Below are 20883 nucleotides of genomic sequence, written 5' to 3' on the forward strand. Positions count from 1 at the left end.
CCTTTGCCCCTCATCCCTGCTCGTTCTCTCTCCCTCTCCCTCTCAAATAAATAAAAATCTTTATTGGGGCACCTGAGTGGCTCAGTCATTAAGCATCTGCCTTCGGCTCAGGTCATGATCCCAGGGTCCTGGGATTGAGCCCCGCATCAGGTTCCTCGGCAAGAAGCCCGCTTCTCCCTCTCCCACTCCCCCTGCTTGTGTTCCCTCTCTCGCTGTCTCTCTCTGTCAAATAAATAAATAAAAAATCTTAAAAAAAAATAAAAAATAAAAATCTTTATAAAAAAAAAAAAACAGAAGAGCTTTAAACAGCTTGCAGATTATAAAACTTTCCAAGGGATAGCCTGAGTGAAGTAATAAATACTCTTAAAAAGTAAAAACTAAAAAATAAATAAAAACTCCTCCTTCGCTGGGTGCTACCCAAACAGCATATCATCACTTCTCATTTATGTACATTGTGTGGCAAAATCAAGGCTCGTTGAGTACTGGGTATACTGATATGTAGATAAACATTACCAGACAATGGTATAATACAAGTAGATATAAAGAACTACAGGAACACATGAAAAGAGGAATCTAACTCTGCCTGTGGCAGGAGTTAATGCTTTACAAAAAATACAAAGATATACTCATATATATTATGTATATGTGTATATACACTAGACATTGGGCATTGGAATTAGGTACTAAAGAATGAGTAGCAGTTACTTATCAGAAATAAAGGCATTCTAACAAAGGTATGGAAAGAGGTTTGAAACACAGTCATGCTGCATTTGGGAAACAGAGGTGTGTCCTGATCACAGAGCCAGAGTGAAGGGCAGGGGCACAGGTAAATGAATTCAATGATCTCCTATGAAACTCCTGAAATGAACCAAGATAGTAGTACTAATGATGTACCTTGGGACATCTGAATGATGCCATTAGGCTGCAGAGATACTTGATGCTCAGCACTGTCTTTTAAATGAATAAATGTTCCCAGCCTATGTGCTAATCTAGTTGATGTTATGCTCTTTCTTCAAAACCATCTATTATCTACCATCATGTTTCATAATGGCTCCACATTATGCTTAATTTGGCATTCTTATAACTTCTACCCAGTAACTGTTATAATTAATGTGCCTTTAGTGCAATAGTACATCAACCCCTATACTATTTAGCCTGTTATGTCTCTTTTGCGTCTCAGCTTCTACTAGTAACTAGAAGGCAAATTATAGAATGTTCCTCAGAGAATCCACATACCAATTACACTATTTAATCTTTACAACTTTGGCTTACTGACTACTGTCTCTACTTCCAGATTTTGGCTCTAGATACCTAAGGATTCAAGAAAGCTAATGATCACATTAAGGTATGCCATACCTTCTTAAAGCTTCTAAATACTACCAGGTTAATACTCTAGAAAGAACTGATTCATCCCTAAAGAGAAATTTTTAAGAAATTCAGTAATATATATTTAATTATAGAAATACTTCACCTAAGTGAATTCTCCATATGATTCACCTAAGTGAATTTCCCATGCTTAAATAACACTTTAATTTTGGGACATTTCTGATAAAAATAAATCTTTCTAAAATACATATACTTTCTCATCTTCTTAAATAGATGATATTAAACTATCATTTGATGTCTCATAGGCGTAAGTATTCATCACTGAATGGGTGAGTTCTACTCTACTAATTCTAGCCTCTTTCATTTCTGTACCCACATTTTATAGTTTTTTCCTACATCCTGTTTTGACTTTCCAGAGTCATTTCTTAAAACTATTCATGTGCTATATCTAATAATGCTAGCCTGATATAGATGGGAAGGATAAAGAAAAAAGTTTATTAAAACCACATCACCCATTTAAAACAATAGTAACATAAGCTCAGAGTGAATATATGAGGAATGCCTCATGAATAGAGTACATTATCTTTGGTTCATGGACCTTGTAATACCAATTCTGGATAGTAAGAGACTGGTTTCTCTATTTTTTCTCAACAAAGTAAACTAGACCAATAACTTCCACAAAAATGCTGTTGGTAAACAATAAAACACTAAAAACAGCCAGCTACATTTATTTCCCTTAATCATTCCAAATTTCTCACCAACTTCCAAACACATACACACACACACACACACAAACACAAACACACAGTGTACTTAAGATTAAAAACAGTAAGTCCAAATGACACTACAGACAAAGGGCTGATATCCAAGATCTATAAAGAACTTCTCAAACTCAACACCCAAAAAACAAATAATCAAGTCAAAAAATGGGCAGAAGACATGAACAGACATTTCTGAAAGGAGACATACAAATGGCTAATTGACACATGAAAAAATGTTCATCATTAGCCATCAGGGAAATTCAAATCAAAACCACATTGAGATACCACCTTACACCAGTCAGAATGGCAAAAATTGACAAGGCAAGAAATAACAAATGTTGGACAGGTTGTGGAGAAAGGGGAACCCTCTTACAGCCACTTTGGAAAACAGTGTGGAGTTTCCTCAAAAAATTAAAAATAGAGCTACCCTATGACCCAGCAATTGCACTACTAGGTATTTACCCCAAAGACACAGATGTAGTGAAAAGAAGGGCCATAAGCACCCCAATGTTCATAGCAGCAATGTCTGCAATAGCCAACCTGTGGAAAGAGCTGAGATGCCCTTCAACAGATGAATGGATTAAAGAAGATGTGGTCCATATATACAATGAAATATTACTCAGCCATCAGAAAGGATGAATACACTTTTACTTCAACATGAATGGGACTGGAGGAGATCATGCTATGTGAAATAAGTCAAACAGAGAAAGTCAATTATCATATCGTTTCACTTATTTGTGGAACATAAGGAATAGCCTGGAGGACATTAGGAGAAGGAAGGGAAAAATGAAGGGGGAGAAGTCGGAGGGGGAGACGAGCCATGAGAGACTATAGACTCTGAGAAACAAACTGAGGGTTTTAGAGGGGAGGGGGGTGGAGGGCTGGGTTAGCCCAGTGATGGGTATTAAGGAGGGCATGTATTGCATGGAGCACTGGGTGTTATACAAAAACAATGAATCATGGAACACCACATCAAAAACTAATGATGTACTGTATGGTGACTAACATAACATAATAAAATAAAATAAAATTTAAAAATAAATAAATAAAAACAGTAAGTCTCTTACTCTTAGATTTCAGTTATTTCTAATCCTTTCTCAGATACACTGCAGCGAAGAATTTACCTTAACTTGATACTTATGGTATACCTGTTATACCAAGTGTTCTTTCAATTAAAAAGAACGTTCTTATTTAAGTGACAAGTAGGTGATATTGGGTCTTTTCATTTGGGTTAACCCATAAAGAAGAAAAGTTCACACAGATGTTCTGAAAGGAAGACAACTGGTAAAATGTTAAGGAGAGCTCTAAGAATCTTTTATACCTTTCTTGCTCGCACCAGTCAGCTAGTTTAACTGGTGTCCTCCTATAATGCACCCATTTTCCCCATCACCCTAGAAAATGTCTGGTTTAACTGTTTCCCAGTGAAGTTTTTCTGGGGTTCCCCTCAACTTAAATCACCACTGCACTCTTTTTGCAAATAGTATTTATCACAGAAATTTCCTGGGATAGAGATCGTATCTTATTTACCTTTTTATCTCCTTTACTTACCAAAATACATGGTGCATAAGAAATACTCTATTAATATGCTAAATAAGTGAATGTTTGGTGAAATCCTTTTCTTATATATATAATTGCCAGACAGAAAAACAAACATCTTTTTTTTTTCTTTCTGGGTATAAAAAGTTTCCTTCTTTTGTAGGATTTGCAAAAGAATGGGGGGGAAAGACATGTTTCTTTTTGTTTTTAGAATATTGCAGTAATTTTCAAGAAAACAGATATATCCAGATCATCTAAGAAACTTTTCCCAGCCTGCAAATGGGCAATAGGTCCCCTCACCGGCTTCCACCCTTAGCCTTAGATATACACCACTCCAACACACTACAGAGAAACATTTGGGTGATCCACTGCTAATGATGAGTATGTGCCATTCTGTCACCTTCCTCAAGTCCAGGGTGTCAAAACAGACTGAAACAATGGTAGATCCAGGTTCTAATGCCCTATATATTCTCAAATAAAGAGAGTAACAATTAATATGCAAAGTCCTCTTTCTATACAAGAGTAAAGCATTTTAACCTAAAGCATTTTAAAACATTCATTAGCATTAACTAAACAATAAAGATATAACTTACAGATGTTGAAATCAAATATCATTCACTTTATATTTCAAATTTCATAGCAAAATTTATACAAAAATATTAACTTAAACTTTTATATTTGTTTACAGATTCACAAAAAGACAGCTGCAGAGGGTAACAGCAACCAACCCCACTTCCCAAGAGCCTGTTTTTCTTATTGAACCTTCTTTTAAGCATGCGTAATTAAAGCAGTCCATATTCCCTTTGTAGCATAAAAAGTTAAGCAACACCGAGGAAAGGAAAAACAAAGCTATTTTGAGCAACCCATAACCAAGCTGCTAAAGCAAAATATACAGGACCCACAGAAACACTGGAGTCATTAAGAAGTTCATGTCCTCTTGTTTCATTTTCAGCGTGCACTTGCTGGTAATGCTCTGACAAATCAATAGCAGTTATACATCTTTTCATACATAATGGACAGATGAAACCCTGTGAAATAACAAGTTTTAGGAGGATATACATAAAAAGTTATTTATAAATCAAAATAAAGACAACACAATGGGAAAATAATTAATATATCTCTTTTTAGTATATGTAAGGGAAATTTCATGTAGTAACTATATACAAAAGGGAAAGATCTATCCAAAGACTAAAAGTAGCTTCCATCCTTATGCTGGAAATTCCTATTGGTTCAATTTTATTATAGTTACCAGTTGCTTTAGTTGGAATATTACTCTTTTTGTTTAGGACACTTTGTCCTTATTTATCTGAGAGCCATTACTGGCAAGTTAGCTTTTATTTTAGATGAAGAAATGACTGACAGTTACAACAAATAGTTTTATGTGACTTAATATTCTCAACAAAAAAAGTTCTTATAATGAAAGCAATTTTTAATCTTCACCATATTCCACTAGCCTAAGATCCCATTTTTGCCCACACCCATAATTCCCAATAGGGGACACTTCCTTCTAAATTCATGAACCAAATAAAACCATTTTAAATCAATCTCCCTAATTTCCTATACCTAACAATATCTGTATTTTAAAATGTGGGCTGTCACACTGATCTATGGTTTAAAGTAAATAAAATGAAAACTGTAGTGAAGGACAATAGGTTATAAACGCCTTGAGTCTTTGTGTCAAAAACAGATGTGGATTTGAGATTCAACCAGTGCTGACTATATGACCTTAAGGAAATCGCTTTACTTCGCTAAATGTCGATTTCCTCATCTATGAAATGGGGCTAATGTTAGCACCTACTCCTCTAGAGTTATTGTGCAGTGCATAAGAGGCTTAGTGTAGTGCCTGTAAGTGTTCAGTAAATATTCTGTCATTAGAGATATGGTTAGAGAGGAAAGAAAATGAAGCCAGGAAAGGCTGAAAGACTAGAAGAAAAGAGAGGAATTAAAAACCTGAAATATGGGCGCCTGGGTGGCTCAGATGGTTAAGCGTCTGCCTTCGGCTCAGGTCATGATCCCAGTGTCCTGGGATCGAGTCCCGCATCGGGCTCCCTGCTAGGCGGGGAGCCTGCTTCTCCCTCTGCCTCTGCGACTCTCTCTCTCTCAGACTCTCATGAATAAATAAAAAAAAAATAAAATATAAAAAAAAAAAACCTGAAATATTCAGCAAGGCCAAAGAAGTAGTAAGAATATGAGAAAGTTTTTGAGAGGATAGGTAGTGTGGTAAGGAATGGGAACATTTGGTTTTAACATCTCAAGTCAAACTATTTTGCCCAATAATAAGGTGGAAGGTACTGCCATGAACTTGAAAAGCTAGAAAAGAATTAATAAAGATCACTGGCATTGCAAACATTAAGAACTGGGAGGCTAGATGTTCCTTGAGTCCACTCATGTCACTTAGGATAGCAAAGGAGACAATGACCATAAAGAAAGTCCCAAAGTGGGAGGCAAGGCAGAGTAGCAGTTAAGAGCTAGGCTTGGGCTTGAATCCTAGATTCACACCACTCTTAGTAGCTTATAGGACCTTCAGTTTCCTCATCTGTGAAATGGGGTAACAGTAACACCTTCACAAGGCGGGGGGGGGGTCCTCCTGAGAATTAAGTGAGATAATAGATGCAAAGTGTTTATTATAGCATCTGATACAAATAAAACATTCAATACATGTTAGTTATCATTAATATCATTATTCCTTTTGTTAACAACCTTTAAAGGAGATTACCCAGGGGATGAAAGTGAGGAACAAAAATTCTTTTTGTTTTACTGATGAAAGAATTATGTTCAGGCAACCACAGTCCAAAGTGCTGGAACTACAGAATAATAATTACAGAATAATAATTACTTAAAAGAATGCATTATTGCATTTTTTTACCATGATAGCTTTATGCTGCCTCTCACTTTTCTGGTTTCTTCACTGTAAGCTTCCACATATAATCATTTAATCATTCATTCAAAAAGTATGTACTGAGTGTGATTACTGTGTTCCAGCCATTATGCTATGGTGCTAAGATCACAATGGTAAAATAAGGCAAAATCCCATCCTCAGGAAGCTTACAGGCTTCTTGAAAAAGTTATGAAAGAAAATAATTACATTTTAGACCACTAATCAGAAAATCCTATTAGAACTTCGAAATATATTTAGAACCCTAAGACCTCACTGTTACCACTCTGATCCAAGCCACTCCCACACTGCACATGGATCACTGCAATAGCCTTCCAACAGTCTCTCTGCTTCTAGCCTTACCCCACTAACAGTTTATTTTCCATACAGCAAGAATGTATCCTATAAAAATGTAAATAAATTTTGTCACTTCCCTAGTCAAAACTCTCCAAGGGCTTCCCATCTCACCAGGAGTAAAAAACCCAAGTCTGCACAAAGGCCTATAAGGCAGGCCTATAAGGCCCTGCATGAGGTAGGCCTGATTACCTCACAGATCCAATCTCTCCTCACTCACTGCACTGGAGCCACACTAGCCTCCCTGCTGCTTTTTCACTCACTAGGAAGGCTCCCACCTCAGAGACTTTCTACTTGTTCCACATTAATAGAAGACAGTTGTTCCAGAAACCCACATGATTCATTTCCTCAATTCCTTCAGTTCTTCCTGAGCTATTCCCTTCTCAAAGAGGTCTTCCCTGACAATCCTATTTGAAATTGCAACCACCCAGAACACTTTCTATGCTTCTTCCCTACTTTATTTTTCTCAATAACACCAACTGTTTCCCTCTGTCCATTTTTAGACATTTTGGGTTTTTTGCCTATTTCCACCTACTAGAATATAAGCTCTACCATGACAAAAATTTTTGACTATTTTACTGACTGCCATATCTCCAGCAAACAGAACAGTGTCTGACAACAATACATACTGGATAAATTAATGAGTCTCAGAATAAAAATCATTACCAAAAGGATAGAAAATATAATTCCCCAGAAGCACATGGAAGAAAATTCTATTCCACATGTGAGTCAAGTAAAGTTTACTGAAAAAGTAATTATCTGTAATGAGACCTAAAGGATAATCTGATGTTAACCAGGCAAAAAAGTAAAAGAGCAGGTAAGACATGGGGATCAGCATACAGAAGTCCAGAGATAAGAACAAACTTGGCACACCCTAAAAGCAGGAGTTCTGTATGCCTGGATCAAAGAGCATAAAGAAATACAACACACATATACTATGGTCAATTGATTTATCACAAAAGGGAAAATTTAATTCAATGGGGAAAGGTAACATTTTCAACAAATGGTACTGAAACAACCATATACAGAACTGGTTTCCATAACCATATGAAAAAAAATGAACCTCAACCACTATCTCATACCATACACAATATTTTAAAATAAATCATAGACTTAAATATATACACTAAAATGATTTTTTTTTTAACATCAGAGGTAAGCATAGTAGAAAGTCTTTGCAATCTTGGGGCAGGCAAAAAACATTGTAGAAGGACCCAAAAAGCACTAACCATAAGAGAAAAGGCTGACAAACTGGACTTTAACAAAATTAAAAACTTCTCTTTGAAAGACACCATTAACAAAATGAAAAGCAAGCCACAGACTGAGAAAAAATATACATATCACATATATCTGATTGTGGTATAAAATCAAAAATTAAGGCCCAATATTACACACCGCTTTGTCAACTGGTGATGGGAGAACTTCAGATGGCCTAACTGCAAGTTCTCTTCCCACTCTGCTCCCACAGACAGCATCCTCTACTCAAACAACCCTCCTCCTGGAGCGCCTGACTGGCTCGGTCCATAGAGCACACAACTCTTGATCTCAGGGTTGTGAGTTCCAGCCCCAAGTCAGATGTAGAGATTAGTTAAAAAATAAAATCTTGGGGCGCCTGAGTGGCTCAGTCGTTAAGCGTCTGCCTTCGGCTCAGGTCATGATCCCAGGGTCCTGGGATCGAGTCCTGCATCGGGCTTCCTGCTCAGTGGGAAGCTTGCTTCTCCCTCTCACACTCCCCCTGCTCATGTTCCCTCTCTCACTGTCTCTCTGTCAAATAAATAAATAAAATCTTTAAAAGAAAAAAAATCTTAAAAAAAAACAAAAACAAAAAACCCTCCTCTTCACAGAGCCTGCTTATCCCTCAGTAGCAGGTTTCAGTTCCCTGCCAGCCCATAGAATAATTCAAACAAGCCAATCATAATCTCCTACAGGAACCAAGGGGCACCTCACCCTCTTGATAACCATAAACCCTGCCTCTCACAGTCCACGGTTGTTCATTTTGTTCCCAAGTTCAATCCTCATATGGCCCTTCAAGGCATACAGTGTCCTCCTGGGCCATGACTATATGGGACTAACAAACTGCTACTGATTTCAACCTGTCCAGTGTCAGGTTAATTTTATATTCAGCCATCCCTATAAGCCTAAAGACAGGAATCCTTCCTTAACCAATAGGGTAAATAGGAGGCAATCAAAATACTAACAAAGGACTTGTACCCAGATTAGATGAAAAAAAAAAAAAAAACAACTCTTACAGTTCAATAATAAAAAGATAAACAATCCAACTTTTAAAATGGTCAGATTTCCAGTTACAGACAAAATGGAATAGATACGCTTTTCCCAATTTCTCCTAAGTACACCTAACATCCCTAGACATTATATATAAAACAAACACAAGAAAATTCTGAAAGCTGATGAGAAGGCAGACCAGCTAAGCATCTCAGGATCCAAGGACTGACACAGTGATAAATACTCCAGGTTTTCTTTTGCCTCATATATTCCAGACTGGATATTGGAGAAGCTGGCAACCTGGAAACTTCAGTGAGCACTTAGAAAAAAAAGCCTGCCCTCTCTACCCAAAGGACCAGGAAAATGCAGGTCATCATTGAGTAGTTTCAGTGGGTACTAAGAACGGAACACAGACTAGAAAGGAATAAAGAGTGAACAAAGATGTTTGCTCCTGGCAATACATTATACTAAATAGTCTGAACAACCGTCCTGATGACGACAACTAAAGAATATAAAAACATGGGGGCCCCTCAGTGGTTCAGTCGGTTAAGTGTCAGACTCTTGATTTTGGCTCAGGTCATGATCTCAGAGTCCTGAGATCCAGCCCCCCCACATCAGGCTAAGCGCTCAGAGGGGAGTCTGCTTGATATTCTCTCTCTCCATCTCCCTCTGCCCCTCCCCCCACTGTGTTCCCTCTCTCTCTCTTTTTCAAATAAATAAATCTTTTTAAAAATATTTTTTTAAAGATTTTATTTATTTCAGAGAGAGAATGAGAGAGTGCGAGGTTGGGGGGGAGCTAAAGGGGGAGGTAGAGGGGGTTGGGAGGCGGATAAGCAGACTCTGCACTGAGCAAGGAGCCTGACATGGAGCTCAATCCCAGGAACCTGAGATCACGACCTGAGACCGAGAGTCAGATGCTTAACTGACTGAGCCACCCAGGTGCCCCAATAAATAAATCTTAAATATATATATATATATAAATCATTATTACATTATGTATTATACATATTATATGTTTGGTATAAACTGAACATGTATCCTCAAAACTCTTACATTGAAATCCTAACCCTCAAAGTAATGGTATTAGGAGGTGGGGCTTTGGGGAGGTGATTAGGTCGTAAGGGTGGAGCCCTCATGAATGAGATTAGTGCCCTTATAAAAGAAATCTCAGACAGCTCTCTTGCCCCTTCAGCCATATGAGGATGGCCTTCTATAAGCCAGGAAGCAGGCCCTCACCAGAACAGAATCCGCCTTGATCTTGGACTTCCCAGCCTCTAGAGCTCTGAGAAATATTTGTCACTCAGTCTATAGTACTTTTGTTACAACAGCCCATACTAAGACAATATTATATATATTATTATATATAACAAAATATAAAATATGACATAAATAAACCAAGGTATTGCTTTAACTTCTATTTCTTTAAAGTCGTAGAGACCAGGGTGCCTGGGTGGCTCAGTCAGTTAATCACCTGACTCTTGATCTCAGCTCAGGTCTTGATCTCAGGGTAATGAGTTCAAGCCCTAAAAAATAAATTAATTTAAAAAAAAATAAAGTCATGCAGACCATATTTCAAATTCCACATAGACAGCTGCTAAGGGGACAAAGTTCAAAGCTAGAATTTGTTCAAAGTGGGATGCCAAACTTAAAGTAAAAGGGAAACAAACCTGAGAGACTGACAGACAGACAGAGATATCATCCAAGACACCGACAAGTATGTACCCTAGCAGTGGGCATATGAATGTCTAGAGCAGTATTTGTATGCCAATAGGAATAATTCATGACATACGTAAAAACTAAAGTGGCAGGAGGGAGAGAGAATAAGACAAGAATGTGGACGAGAAGGGAATCCAGAGCACAAGAGAAAGGACTGAAATCTGATAGGAAAAGGGAAATGTCTTCCATGCATTAAAGTAAGAGAATAAAGGTGCAAATAGCTTTGGTATCAAAACGAGGACATTCACCTAATAGCTCCTATTTTCTCAGTGATACAGAAGGTGCCTGAGGGAAGGTGGGATAGGGTAAGACACATGAGAGATTTGAGGATAAAGAAGAGAGTAAAACTATATCAGAGAGTAGGAAAATGATGCTAATAAGAAAATACAGCAGGATTACCAGACACTGAGCAGTCTCACTACCCACTGGATTTTTTTTTTTTTTTTTTTGTCTAAGGACAACAGTAAAACTTGCTCTTAATAAAGTTCAACTGATACTTTTCTCCTCACTCTCATGGATAGTCTTGTTAGATCTTGTCATGGTTAATATCCATATACATGAAATCAGATGGCCAGAAAGAGACAAAACAGGGAGATGAATGGATAGAGAGACAAATCCAGAAATACACAAGACAGAGACTCACCAAGAGGTGCAGAAGGGGGGAACACAGTAAAGAGGACTGGGAAGGCAATACAGTTGGACCCAGAAAGGGGCAACTGACAGAAACTGTCAGAGCAGAATGTGAGTACGTCAATATCTTAGGGACAATATTATTGGTGGTTTTTATGCTCTTCTCTTTCCTTTTCCCCTTTTTCTATAATGAGCAAATATTGTTTGTTAAAAATTATAATAATAAAGCAACTACTAAGGCTGACTTCTCCAAAAATTTGAGTTCTTTCTTAGATTTATCTACTTTCCCCATTAATTTTTAATCAACTATGAAAGATAAAAGTTCTTACAAAGTTGTAAATGAAGATAGCAAATAATGTATAAACTTTATAGATAACCTAATTTTTCATTAGCTCAGCAGTTCATGACAGTGTAAACACTAATTGGTAATTTTTACAAACAGATTTTAAAATCTTCCATAAGTTGAGATGACATTAGCATGAAGACAAATTAACAATATTAATTTTCAGTCTTAATAAACACTTTCTCAGTCTTACAACTAAACACCAGGATTTTTCTACAAGTGTGATTCAAAAGTCACATTCCAGTTTGTAAGAAGAAAGACAACCTTTCCTACAAAAGTTTAAATTACTGACCATTACTCCAAACATCTGCTCATTTTCCCTTAAATAATACCAAATTTTATTGCCAAATTATTATTTCCATACCTCTGAAGAGCTTTCATTATTGACATCCACTGTGTTTATAGGAGCTGCTGATGAATCTAAATCAGAACCTTGAGAGCCAACTCTCCCAGGAGTCTGAAACACAGAGAGAAAAAAAAAATCAAAATAGATATTAACAATATATTCATAAACTATTTAACAACCTAAACAGTAATCAGGGCTAGCCTTACATATAAAAGTAGGTGTCCTTGCAATAAAAATAACAGTACTAGCAGCTATCCTTTATTGAAGACTGTGCCTAATACTGTATCAAGATCTCTGTATGCATTCTCTCATTTTTAGTCTTTTTAAATTGATAAAAAGCTTATTTTTGTATATAAAGTGCCTATAGTCTTCAACTCACTTTCACAGAACATCTTATTTAATTATAATGACATCTCTGAGAGAAGCAGGGTACATGTTACCTTTATAGATGAGAAAACAGATTCAAAATGGCTAAAAGACTTCTCAAGATTGTGCTGTTAACAAAAATCAGAAAGAACTAAAATGTTGATCTTCTAATTCCTCTTGCCTTGCTCTCTCTACCACACCAACTAAACTACAATAATTTGAGGGTAGCTAAAAAGATCAATACAGCCCATTCATGCCAATCATTACCAATCTGTCTCCAATACTTGATATTCCATCACCAAAAATACATACAGTTTGGAGGGTTAAAGGTCTTTTTCTTTTTCTCTTGCAACATTTATCCTCTAACATTATCATTCATTAATACCTAGGTGTTACCTTAAAGGAACTAAAAATCTAGTAAAACACTGGGCAAGAAGAAAGATTCAGAACACAACAACTAACTTAATAATCCTTAGCAAAAAAGATTTACGGTACATACTATCATTATTCTCACTTCACACAACAGAGAACTGAGGTGTGGAAACTAATTTGCCCAAAATCACATGGCTAATCAATGGGAGAAAGGTTTTTAACTTGAGTAGTCTAGCTCATCATCACTAAACCATACTGCTTCTCTGCTGGACATCTCCACTGAGATGCACCACCTCAAGCACTCAAGACTGAGAGCAATTCACTGTACTTAACTCAACACGCAAACATCCTATTCATCACTATTAAATATTCAACATAAATGCTAAATAAGGAGGAAATGATACTACTTTGAAATTCATTAATTAAAATGATTATAAAAGCTGCATAGAGGGGCGCCTGGGTGGCTCAGTCAGTTAAGCATCTGCCTTCAGCTCAGATCTTGATCTCAGGGTCTTGGGATAGAGCCCCGCATCAGGCTCCCGCTCAGCAGGAAGTCTGCTTCTCCCTCTCTCTCTGCCACTCCCCCTACTTATGCTCTTTCTCTCTGTCAAATAAATAAAATCTTTTAAAAAGCTGCACAGAAAATGACAAAACATACACACTATAATTAAGTATAAAAACTATTTATATAAGAGATTCAAAGGATATATATCCCAAAATACAAATGATTTCATAGCAAGACACAGTTGTGGATATTTTGGTTTTTAGTTTTTCAGGTTTTGGTTTTGCTCATTTTTTTTTAGAATTCTAGATCCATAGTTCAATTACTTTTACACTGAAATTTTTCTTGTTATTAAAAATAAGAAAAAAAAAAAAATAAGCAGACCTCTCCAAATTGGATGATCCACATTCCTGTCATACTTTCCCAAAACGTAACCTTCTAAAACTTTGTAAACTTATCCAGAGTATGACTTTATTGTGTTCCTTTAAAATCCATAAAATTCTCATGTTTTAACTCTCCTATCAGCTACCCTCCTCTAAAAAACAAAGCAAGATTCTTTCCCAAAACGGTATGCTTGAGACATGAATTTATAAAGAAAGAAAAGCCAGCTATCTAGATTTGATGATACTCGTGCATCTGGCAAAAAAGGTAGCTCGATGGTGAAAAAGTTAAAGACCCTTTAAATTATATACTTAATATAAAGAATTGTATAAAACTAGAAATTCATTTTTGACCCACCAACATTTCAATAGCTTCACACCACCATGGTTTTTAAAACTAGTAACCCCATCCTCAAAAGCACTGGAAACTAAAGCTGTATCTCCCAAGAATTATATTTTCCCCATTTCCGTATCATTTACTTTTCCAGAGGGCAGGTGGCTTTTCATCTGAGATTTACCTTTCCTGTGAAGTAAGGAATTCAGAGATATATCTACATAATCCTATTACCGCCACCAAAAATACCTTTTCTCAAATTTGCCTAAAATAGTCCTAATAAACAGACCTAAGTAAGCCCAAGAGGCATGAAGAGTAAAGGGAAAAACAAGAGAGAAACTATCGATGCTTTTTCATACCCGTATTTTAAACACATTCCCCCTGATTATTGTTAAACTGTCTAATAACTTCTTGTTCTGTTCTTAGGTCGCCAAAATCCCATTATTTTAATGAGAAGTCCAATTACAGTAATGATGATCCTGAAGAAACAATATAAAGCATTCTAACTTTTCTACTTATAAAAGTTTTACTTTGTGGAAACAACAGGATAAGAATAAGAATAATTTCTGCTAGGGGCGCCTGGGTGGCTCAGTCAGTTAAGAGTCTATCTTCAGCTCAGATCGTGAGCCCAGGGTCCTGGGATGGGGCTTGCCACTCAGCAACAGGCTTAGCGGGGAGCCTGCTTCTCCCTCTCCCTCTGCCACTCCCCCTGCTTGTGCTCTCTTGCTATCTCTCTCTCTCTGTGTAATAAATAAATAAAATCTTTAAAAATAATAATAATAATAATTTATGCTACAAATTTCAAGTAATAGAGAGATAAGTATCTTCCAAATTATGCTTTTATAGAAAAGTATTACCTAAATTTAGGAATCTTTTACAGTAACCAAAAAGTACGTAACACATCTGCTCATCTCCCATGAAGTATCGAACATTCTGTAAGGCTCTGGATGTCAAAAGGAATGGGGACAGCATAAGAGAAATAAGGACCGTGCCTTGAGGTAGACTATAACCTGGCTGGAGAAACGAAACTAATGTAAACAAAAGGAGGTAGGAAACAACTTGAAAAAAATTAAATGCTAAATCAAAGAGCTCTGAATGCAAACAGAGAAAAAAGAGATCAATGCCGGGGCGCCTGGGCGGCTCAGTCATTAAGCATCTGCCTTCAGCTCAGGTCATGATCCCGGGGTCCTGGGATCAAGCCCCATATCTGGCTCCCTGCTCAGCAGGAAGCCTGCTTCTCCCTCTCCACTCAACCCGCTTGTGTTCCCTCTCTTGCTGTGTCTCTGTCAAATAAATAAATAAAATCTTTAAAAAAAAAAATAGATCAATGTCAGTTCTGATATTTGAAAAAAAAATCCATTCCTTGAAGGAAAAGTTAAATTTACTTCAGTGACAATCATTCCAACTAGATGAAATCAAAAAATACACAAAAGCTGAGAATACAGAAATAAGAACACTGTATTTTTTTAAAGATTTATTTATTTTAGAGAAAGAGAAGGGGGTGGGGAGACAGGGAGAGAGAATCACAAGCAGACTCCCCGCTAAGCAGGAAACCCGCCATGGGGGCTCAATCTCACAACCCTGAGATCATGACCTGAGCTGAAATCAAGTGTCAAGTGTCGGACGCTCAACTGACTGAGCCACCCAGGCACTCCAATAAGAACACTGTTTTTAAGGAAAATAAATGTGTTGGACAGAAAGTTATACACACACACACACACACACACAAAACAGGTATTAAATAGGTTAAACTGATAATATAGAATGAGTAGGAGATATAAAACATTGAAATATGCCATGGTAAACAGAGAATGGCCACAACTCCGGTCCAGATAGCTTTTGCAGTTAACATAGACACCAAGCTGCCTCAGTTCCAAAGATCAATAACAGATAAAGAATTTTTAAATATTAAAGAGGTAGAACCATGTTCAAAAACAAGGTAAGTATCTCAGTAGACAAAAAATAAAACAGAAACACACAGAGTATAGAGTATAGAGTTCTGGGACCTAAAATAGGTAGAGGCAACCAAATTCTTACAGGATAATGGGGACCAAGATGTCCTACATGTTTTAGGCATCAAGAAGCCTGGCCCACTACAGGAACTCAGAAAGTTGAGCAAAGCTCCTGCCCTTTCCATGAACAGAAAATTTTTCAAGGGTGTAAATTCCACCAAGCCCTGTATCTGGGCTTGATGTCTGATCAAAACTTTTATAGGCAGGGATGAATAGGCATTCTAAGCAAAGCATTATTTATGAAAGTGAAAAATTATAAGTAATCTGTATGTTCAAAACAAAGAAACGGTTAACTAAATTATGACATACCCACTCAGCAAATTTGACAATTAAAACCTTAACAATTAAAAATATGAGGTTTATTAGAAAAATGATAATGCATGTGATATAATGCTGAGTTTGTAAGAGACAACGGACAAAGTCTGGATATATTATGACTTAGATTATATAAAAATATAAACACAAAGAAATTGAAAGGTCATATAAAACTGATGAGTTTTATGTTAGGGCTATTTTTGTTGTTGTTACTATTTTTTCCCTATGTAATTAAAAGGATAATGGGGCATCTGGGTGGCCCAGCTGGTTAAGTATCTGACTCTTGATCTCAGTTCAGGTCATGATCTCAGAGTCGTGAGATCAAGGCCCATGATGGGCTCCCTGCTCAGTGGGGAGTCTGCTTGAGATTCTCTCTCTCCCTCTCCCTCTGCCCCTCCCCCCACTCTCTCCCTCTCTAAAATAATCTTTTTTAAAATTAATTAATTAATTAAAAGGACGAGATTTGTATTGATGGATTTTGTTAAGCACCAACCCACCTCCCCCAAAAAATATTTCATTAGTTTTGTCATACTATTAAATTTCTCAAATTTTAAAAAAATTAAATTTAAAAAAATATCTGGGGTTGCAAAAAGATCCAGATAATTATAATCAAACACCCATCACTAATGTTTAGTTGCTTTGGCCAAAGAGATCAATATTTGAAAATATGGGGGGAAAGTTTATATACTTCAACCAAGTAAAGTAAGAGTAGAGGCCTGCAATATATAGGCTACCCTAAATTATTGGTAGTATAAAAACAGATTTCTACTACCAAAAATTATAAGATCAATATAAAACAGCATTAATCTCTGCAAAAACTGCTACAGAAGAATTAAATACAGGTTTTTGATGAAAGAACAGAACTTCATTGGAGAAAGAAAAAGTTATCATTGTTTACTGTATACAATACCTTGGAAGAAAGTGTCACTTTCCTAGAAGTTTTAACAATATGAAGTTTCTTTGAAATACATATTTGATTTCAGACCAGTCGCTTATGGAATGCAATTTAAATAATCTATGTGAAAATTATAATTGCACTGCTGTAATACAAAGCAACCAGCAGCTGTATCTTCCAATTGTGACTAAAAATCTTTATCTAATAGCAAAGAAAAACAGAATCAAAACCAGCATCTAGTAGCACATAAGAAACTTTTTTTTCTTATTTTTTAAAGATTTTATTTATTTATTTGACAGAGAGAGAGTGAACACACAAGCAGGGGGAGCAGCAGGGGGAGAGAGAGAAGCAGGCTTTCCACTGAGCAGGGAGCCTGATGCAGGGCTCTATCCCAGGACCCCGGGATCATGACCTGAGCCAAAGGCAGAGGCTTAACTGACTGAGCCACCCAGGTGCCCTGAAACAACTATTTTTTAGATGAATAACAAAAGTTTCCCTAATATCTGGTGATATGCCAAGTCAGAGTTTCGAAACTCTCAATATACTCTCCCCACCCCACCAGCTCTACATTTGATTTTACTCTAAGATCAAGCAGGAAGAGAGCAAAAATTTCATTGGTAAAATAAATCAGGTTCACAATCTAATTCCTACTAAAGATAAAGGACCTCACCTCTAAATCCTACCCACCTGCAAAGCACTAAAACTAACTAAAATTTTAAAGTAGAACAGTCTTTGCACGTAGAAGAGACGTAATAAATGTTTAATAAGCAAATGTGGAGCCCACACCACTCTAGCTAAAACTAGGTAAAAAAGAAGGCAAACCAGCAAAAGCTGAGTTAATAACAGATTAATCTACAGAAAAAGTTGAGTTGACTAAAAATAAATGTTTGCTTTTGCAAAAATATTTGAAGAAAACATTGCTATAGGATACTGTACACACTTCATACTTACCAAATTAGTTCTGAAACTGGAAAGGATACTAGTATTAGAAATTAAATGACAGACAACCTCAAAATCTTGGGGATTTATGAGACATCTAGAAAAATTTCTTATAAAATGTAACTTTCAGCATTGATTGTGTTACTCTGTTTCACCCTCCGTCTACCATAAAAACAAATTAGGAAGATTTTCGCAAATTCAAAGTTTGAAAAGCCAGCTGCAAACATGCACACCACCTTGACAAGGGTGCTTTAAATACATTATCTGATCCTTGTGCTGTAATTGGATAACCAAATTATATCTTAGGTCCCTCACTACTATTCCTATTACTATATCCTTAAAAACATTTTTTTAATTTCATGGAAAGCATTCCAAGGCTTCACAGGGAGTTTTCAGGCTCAACCTCTTAGTTTACCATATACTCTCTAGGTGGTATCATCTACTCCCTTAATTTTAATTACCCCCAGTGCTAACAAAAAATAAAGCTCTGGGGGCGCCTGGGTGGCTCAGTCAGTTGAGCATCTGACTCTTGATTTCGGTTCAGGTCATGATCTCAGGGCCATGAGATTGAGCCCCACATCAGGCTCCATGTTAGGCATGGAGCCTGCTTAAGATTCTCTCTCTCCCTCTCCCCCCGCTCCCCCACCCCTGCTCATGCTCTCTCTCTCTCTCAAAAAAACCTGTAAATCTAATCCAGATCTCTGCTGAACTTCAAATTCGTATTTTCCTGTCCCATAAATATCTCTACCTGAATGCCTTGAAAGCACCCCAAAGCTAGTTTATTCAAAACCAAATTATCTTTTTTCATAAACCTATCACCCATCTGCATTCTCTACCTCAAATAACAGAAACATCACACACCCATCTTGCCTAAATCCAAAGCCTTATTACTCTTAACTTCTCTCTTCCTTAACCTTCATATCCAATCATCTACATAAATTCTGAATCTATCCTTTCTCCATCTCCTTTGCCATTACTTTAGTTCAAGGTGCCATCATCTCTCACCTAGACTATAAAAGAGAGATCTAATTTAGCACTCTATATTTCTATACCCACATTTCCAAGTGCTTTCTAATTGCTTTCCCTAAACACCTCAAATGAATCATATCCAAAATCAAACCCTTCATTTATTTCAACCCTTTACCATCCCAGAGGAAAAGTTTTCTTTTCCTCCTATGTTCTCTACCTTAGTTAATAATAATCCTTTTATTTAAAACCTCAGTTAAAATCTAACTGAACCGGAATAGAAATTTGTACACCAATGTTCATAGCAGCATTATTCACAATAGCTAAAAGATGGAAACACCCCAATGTTCACTGATGGGTAAATGGATAAACAAAATGTGGTATACACATACAATGGAGTATTACCAACATTTAAAAGGAAGGAAATTCTAATACATGCTACGTACAATACGGATAAACCTAGGAAGACAGGTTTTATGCTAAGTGAAATAAGCCAGACACAAATGGACTAGTATGTATGGCTTCATTTATATGAGGTACCTATAATAACCAAATTCATACAGACAGAAGTAGAATAGTAGTTACCAGAGGCTAGAAGGTACAGGAAATAAGAAGTTATTGTTGAATGGTACAGTTTCAGTGTGGGATGATGAAACCTAGAGACAGTTCTGATGGATGCACAAAAATATGAATGTATGTAATGCCACTGAACTGTACATTTTAAAATGGAAAATTTTATACTCTGGTTTCTCTTCAAATCACATAATTTTTTTTTTTTGCTTTTAAAATGGCAAATTTTATGTCACCACTATTTTCAAAATTTAAAAACTTTTTTAAAAACCTAACTGAATCTCAAGTTGGTGTTAAACCAACCACCTAGAAAATAATTATTTCAAGTGATTTAAGAACTACATAGGGGGTGCCTGGGTGGCTCAGTCGGTTAAGCATCTGCCTTCAGCTCAGGTCATGATCCCAGGGTCCTGGGATCGAGCCCCGCATCGGGCTCCCTGTTCAGCGGGGAGTCTGCCCCTCTCCCTGCTCATGACCTCTCTCTCTCTCTCTTTCTCTGAAATAAATAAAATATTTTTTAAAAAGTACATAGACTTAGTGAAATATAGCATAAGGACAAAAATAACTGCTTTTAAAAAAAACAGTAAAATTCATTCAGTAGTCTTATAAATGGTAATATTAGTACTATTACATTAAAGCTATTTATATATATTTTCAGGAAAAAAACCTATGTTAATGTTAGGAACCAAGATATTCAGTATAAGACAAAAAAGATACAAACTCATAGTAAAAACCAAAAACCATTTTATACTCTTAAATTTGAACTCATGTTTTGTTTTGCCATATATAAAGGGATAGAAATACTTCCTAGTTCTTATCACTTAAAAGCTTAAAAGCAGTGACAACCCAGAAGCAATGAGCACCTTTAGTGCCCAAACAATTTTATCTAAATCGCATTCCCCACTGAAAGGAACCAGGGCTTTTTGGAGAAATGGCTGATTTCAGCCTGAAGGAGAAATATTACAAGATGAACCTGGGACACAATAGCCAAACTGTGGAAAGAGCCAAGATGTCCATCGACAGATGACTGGATAAAGAAGATGTGGTATATATATACAATGGAATATTATGCAGCCATCAAAAGGAATGAGATCTTGCCATTTGCAACGACGTGGATGGAAC

General features: G+C 36.6%; 1 protein-coding gene across 1 annotated transcript in view; it reads right to left on the bottom strand.

The window, feature by feature from the left end:
- Positions 1-20883, bottom strand: part of EEA1 (early endosome antigen 1) — a 114707-nt gene that overhangs the window by 73881 nt on the left and 19943 nt on the right. Inside the window, exon 2 of the mRNA XM_081818981.1 lies at positions 12129-12221. Coding sequence (XP_081675107.1) covers positions 12129-12221 — 93 coding nt within the window. The remainder of the gene's footprint in view (positions 1-12128; positions 12222-20883) is intronic.

Source organism: Leptonychotes weddellii, chromosome 5, assembly GCF_054177405.1.
Source record: "Leptonychotes weddellii isolate Sample4059 chromosome 5, ASM5417740v2, whole genome shotgun sequence".
NCBI lineage: Eukaryota > Metazoa > Chordata > Mammalia > Carnivora > Phocidae > Leptonychotes > Leptonychotes weddellii.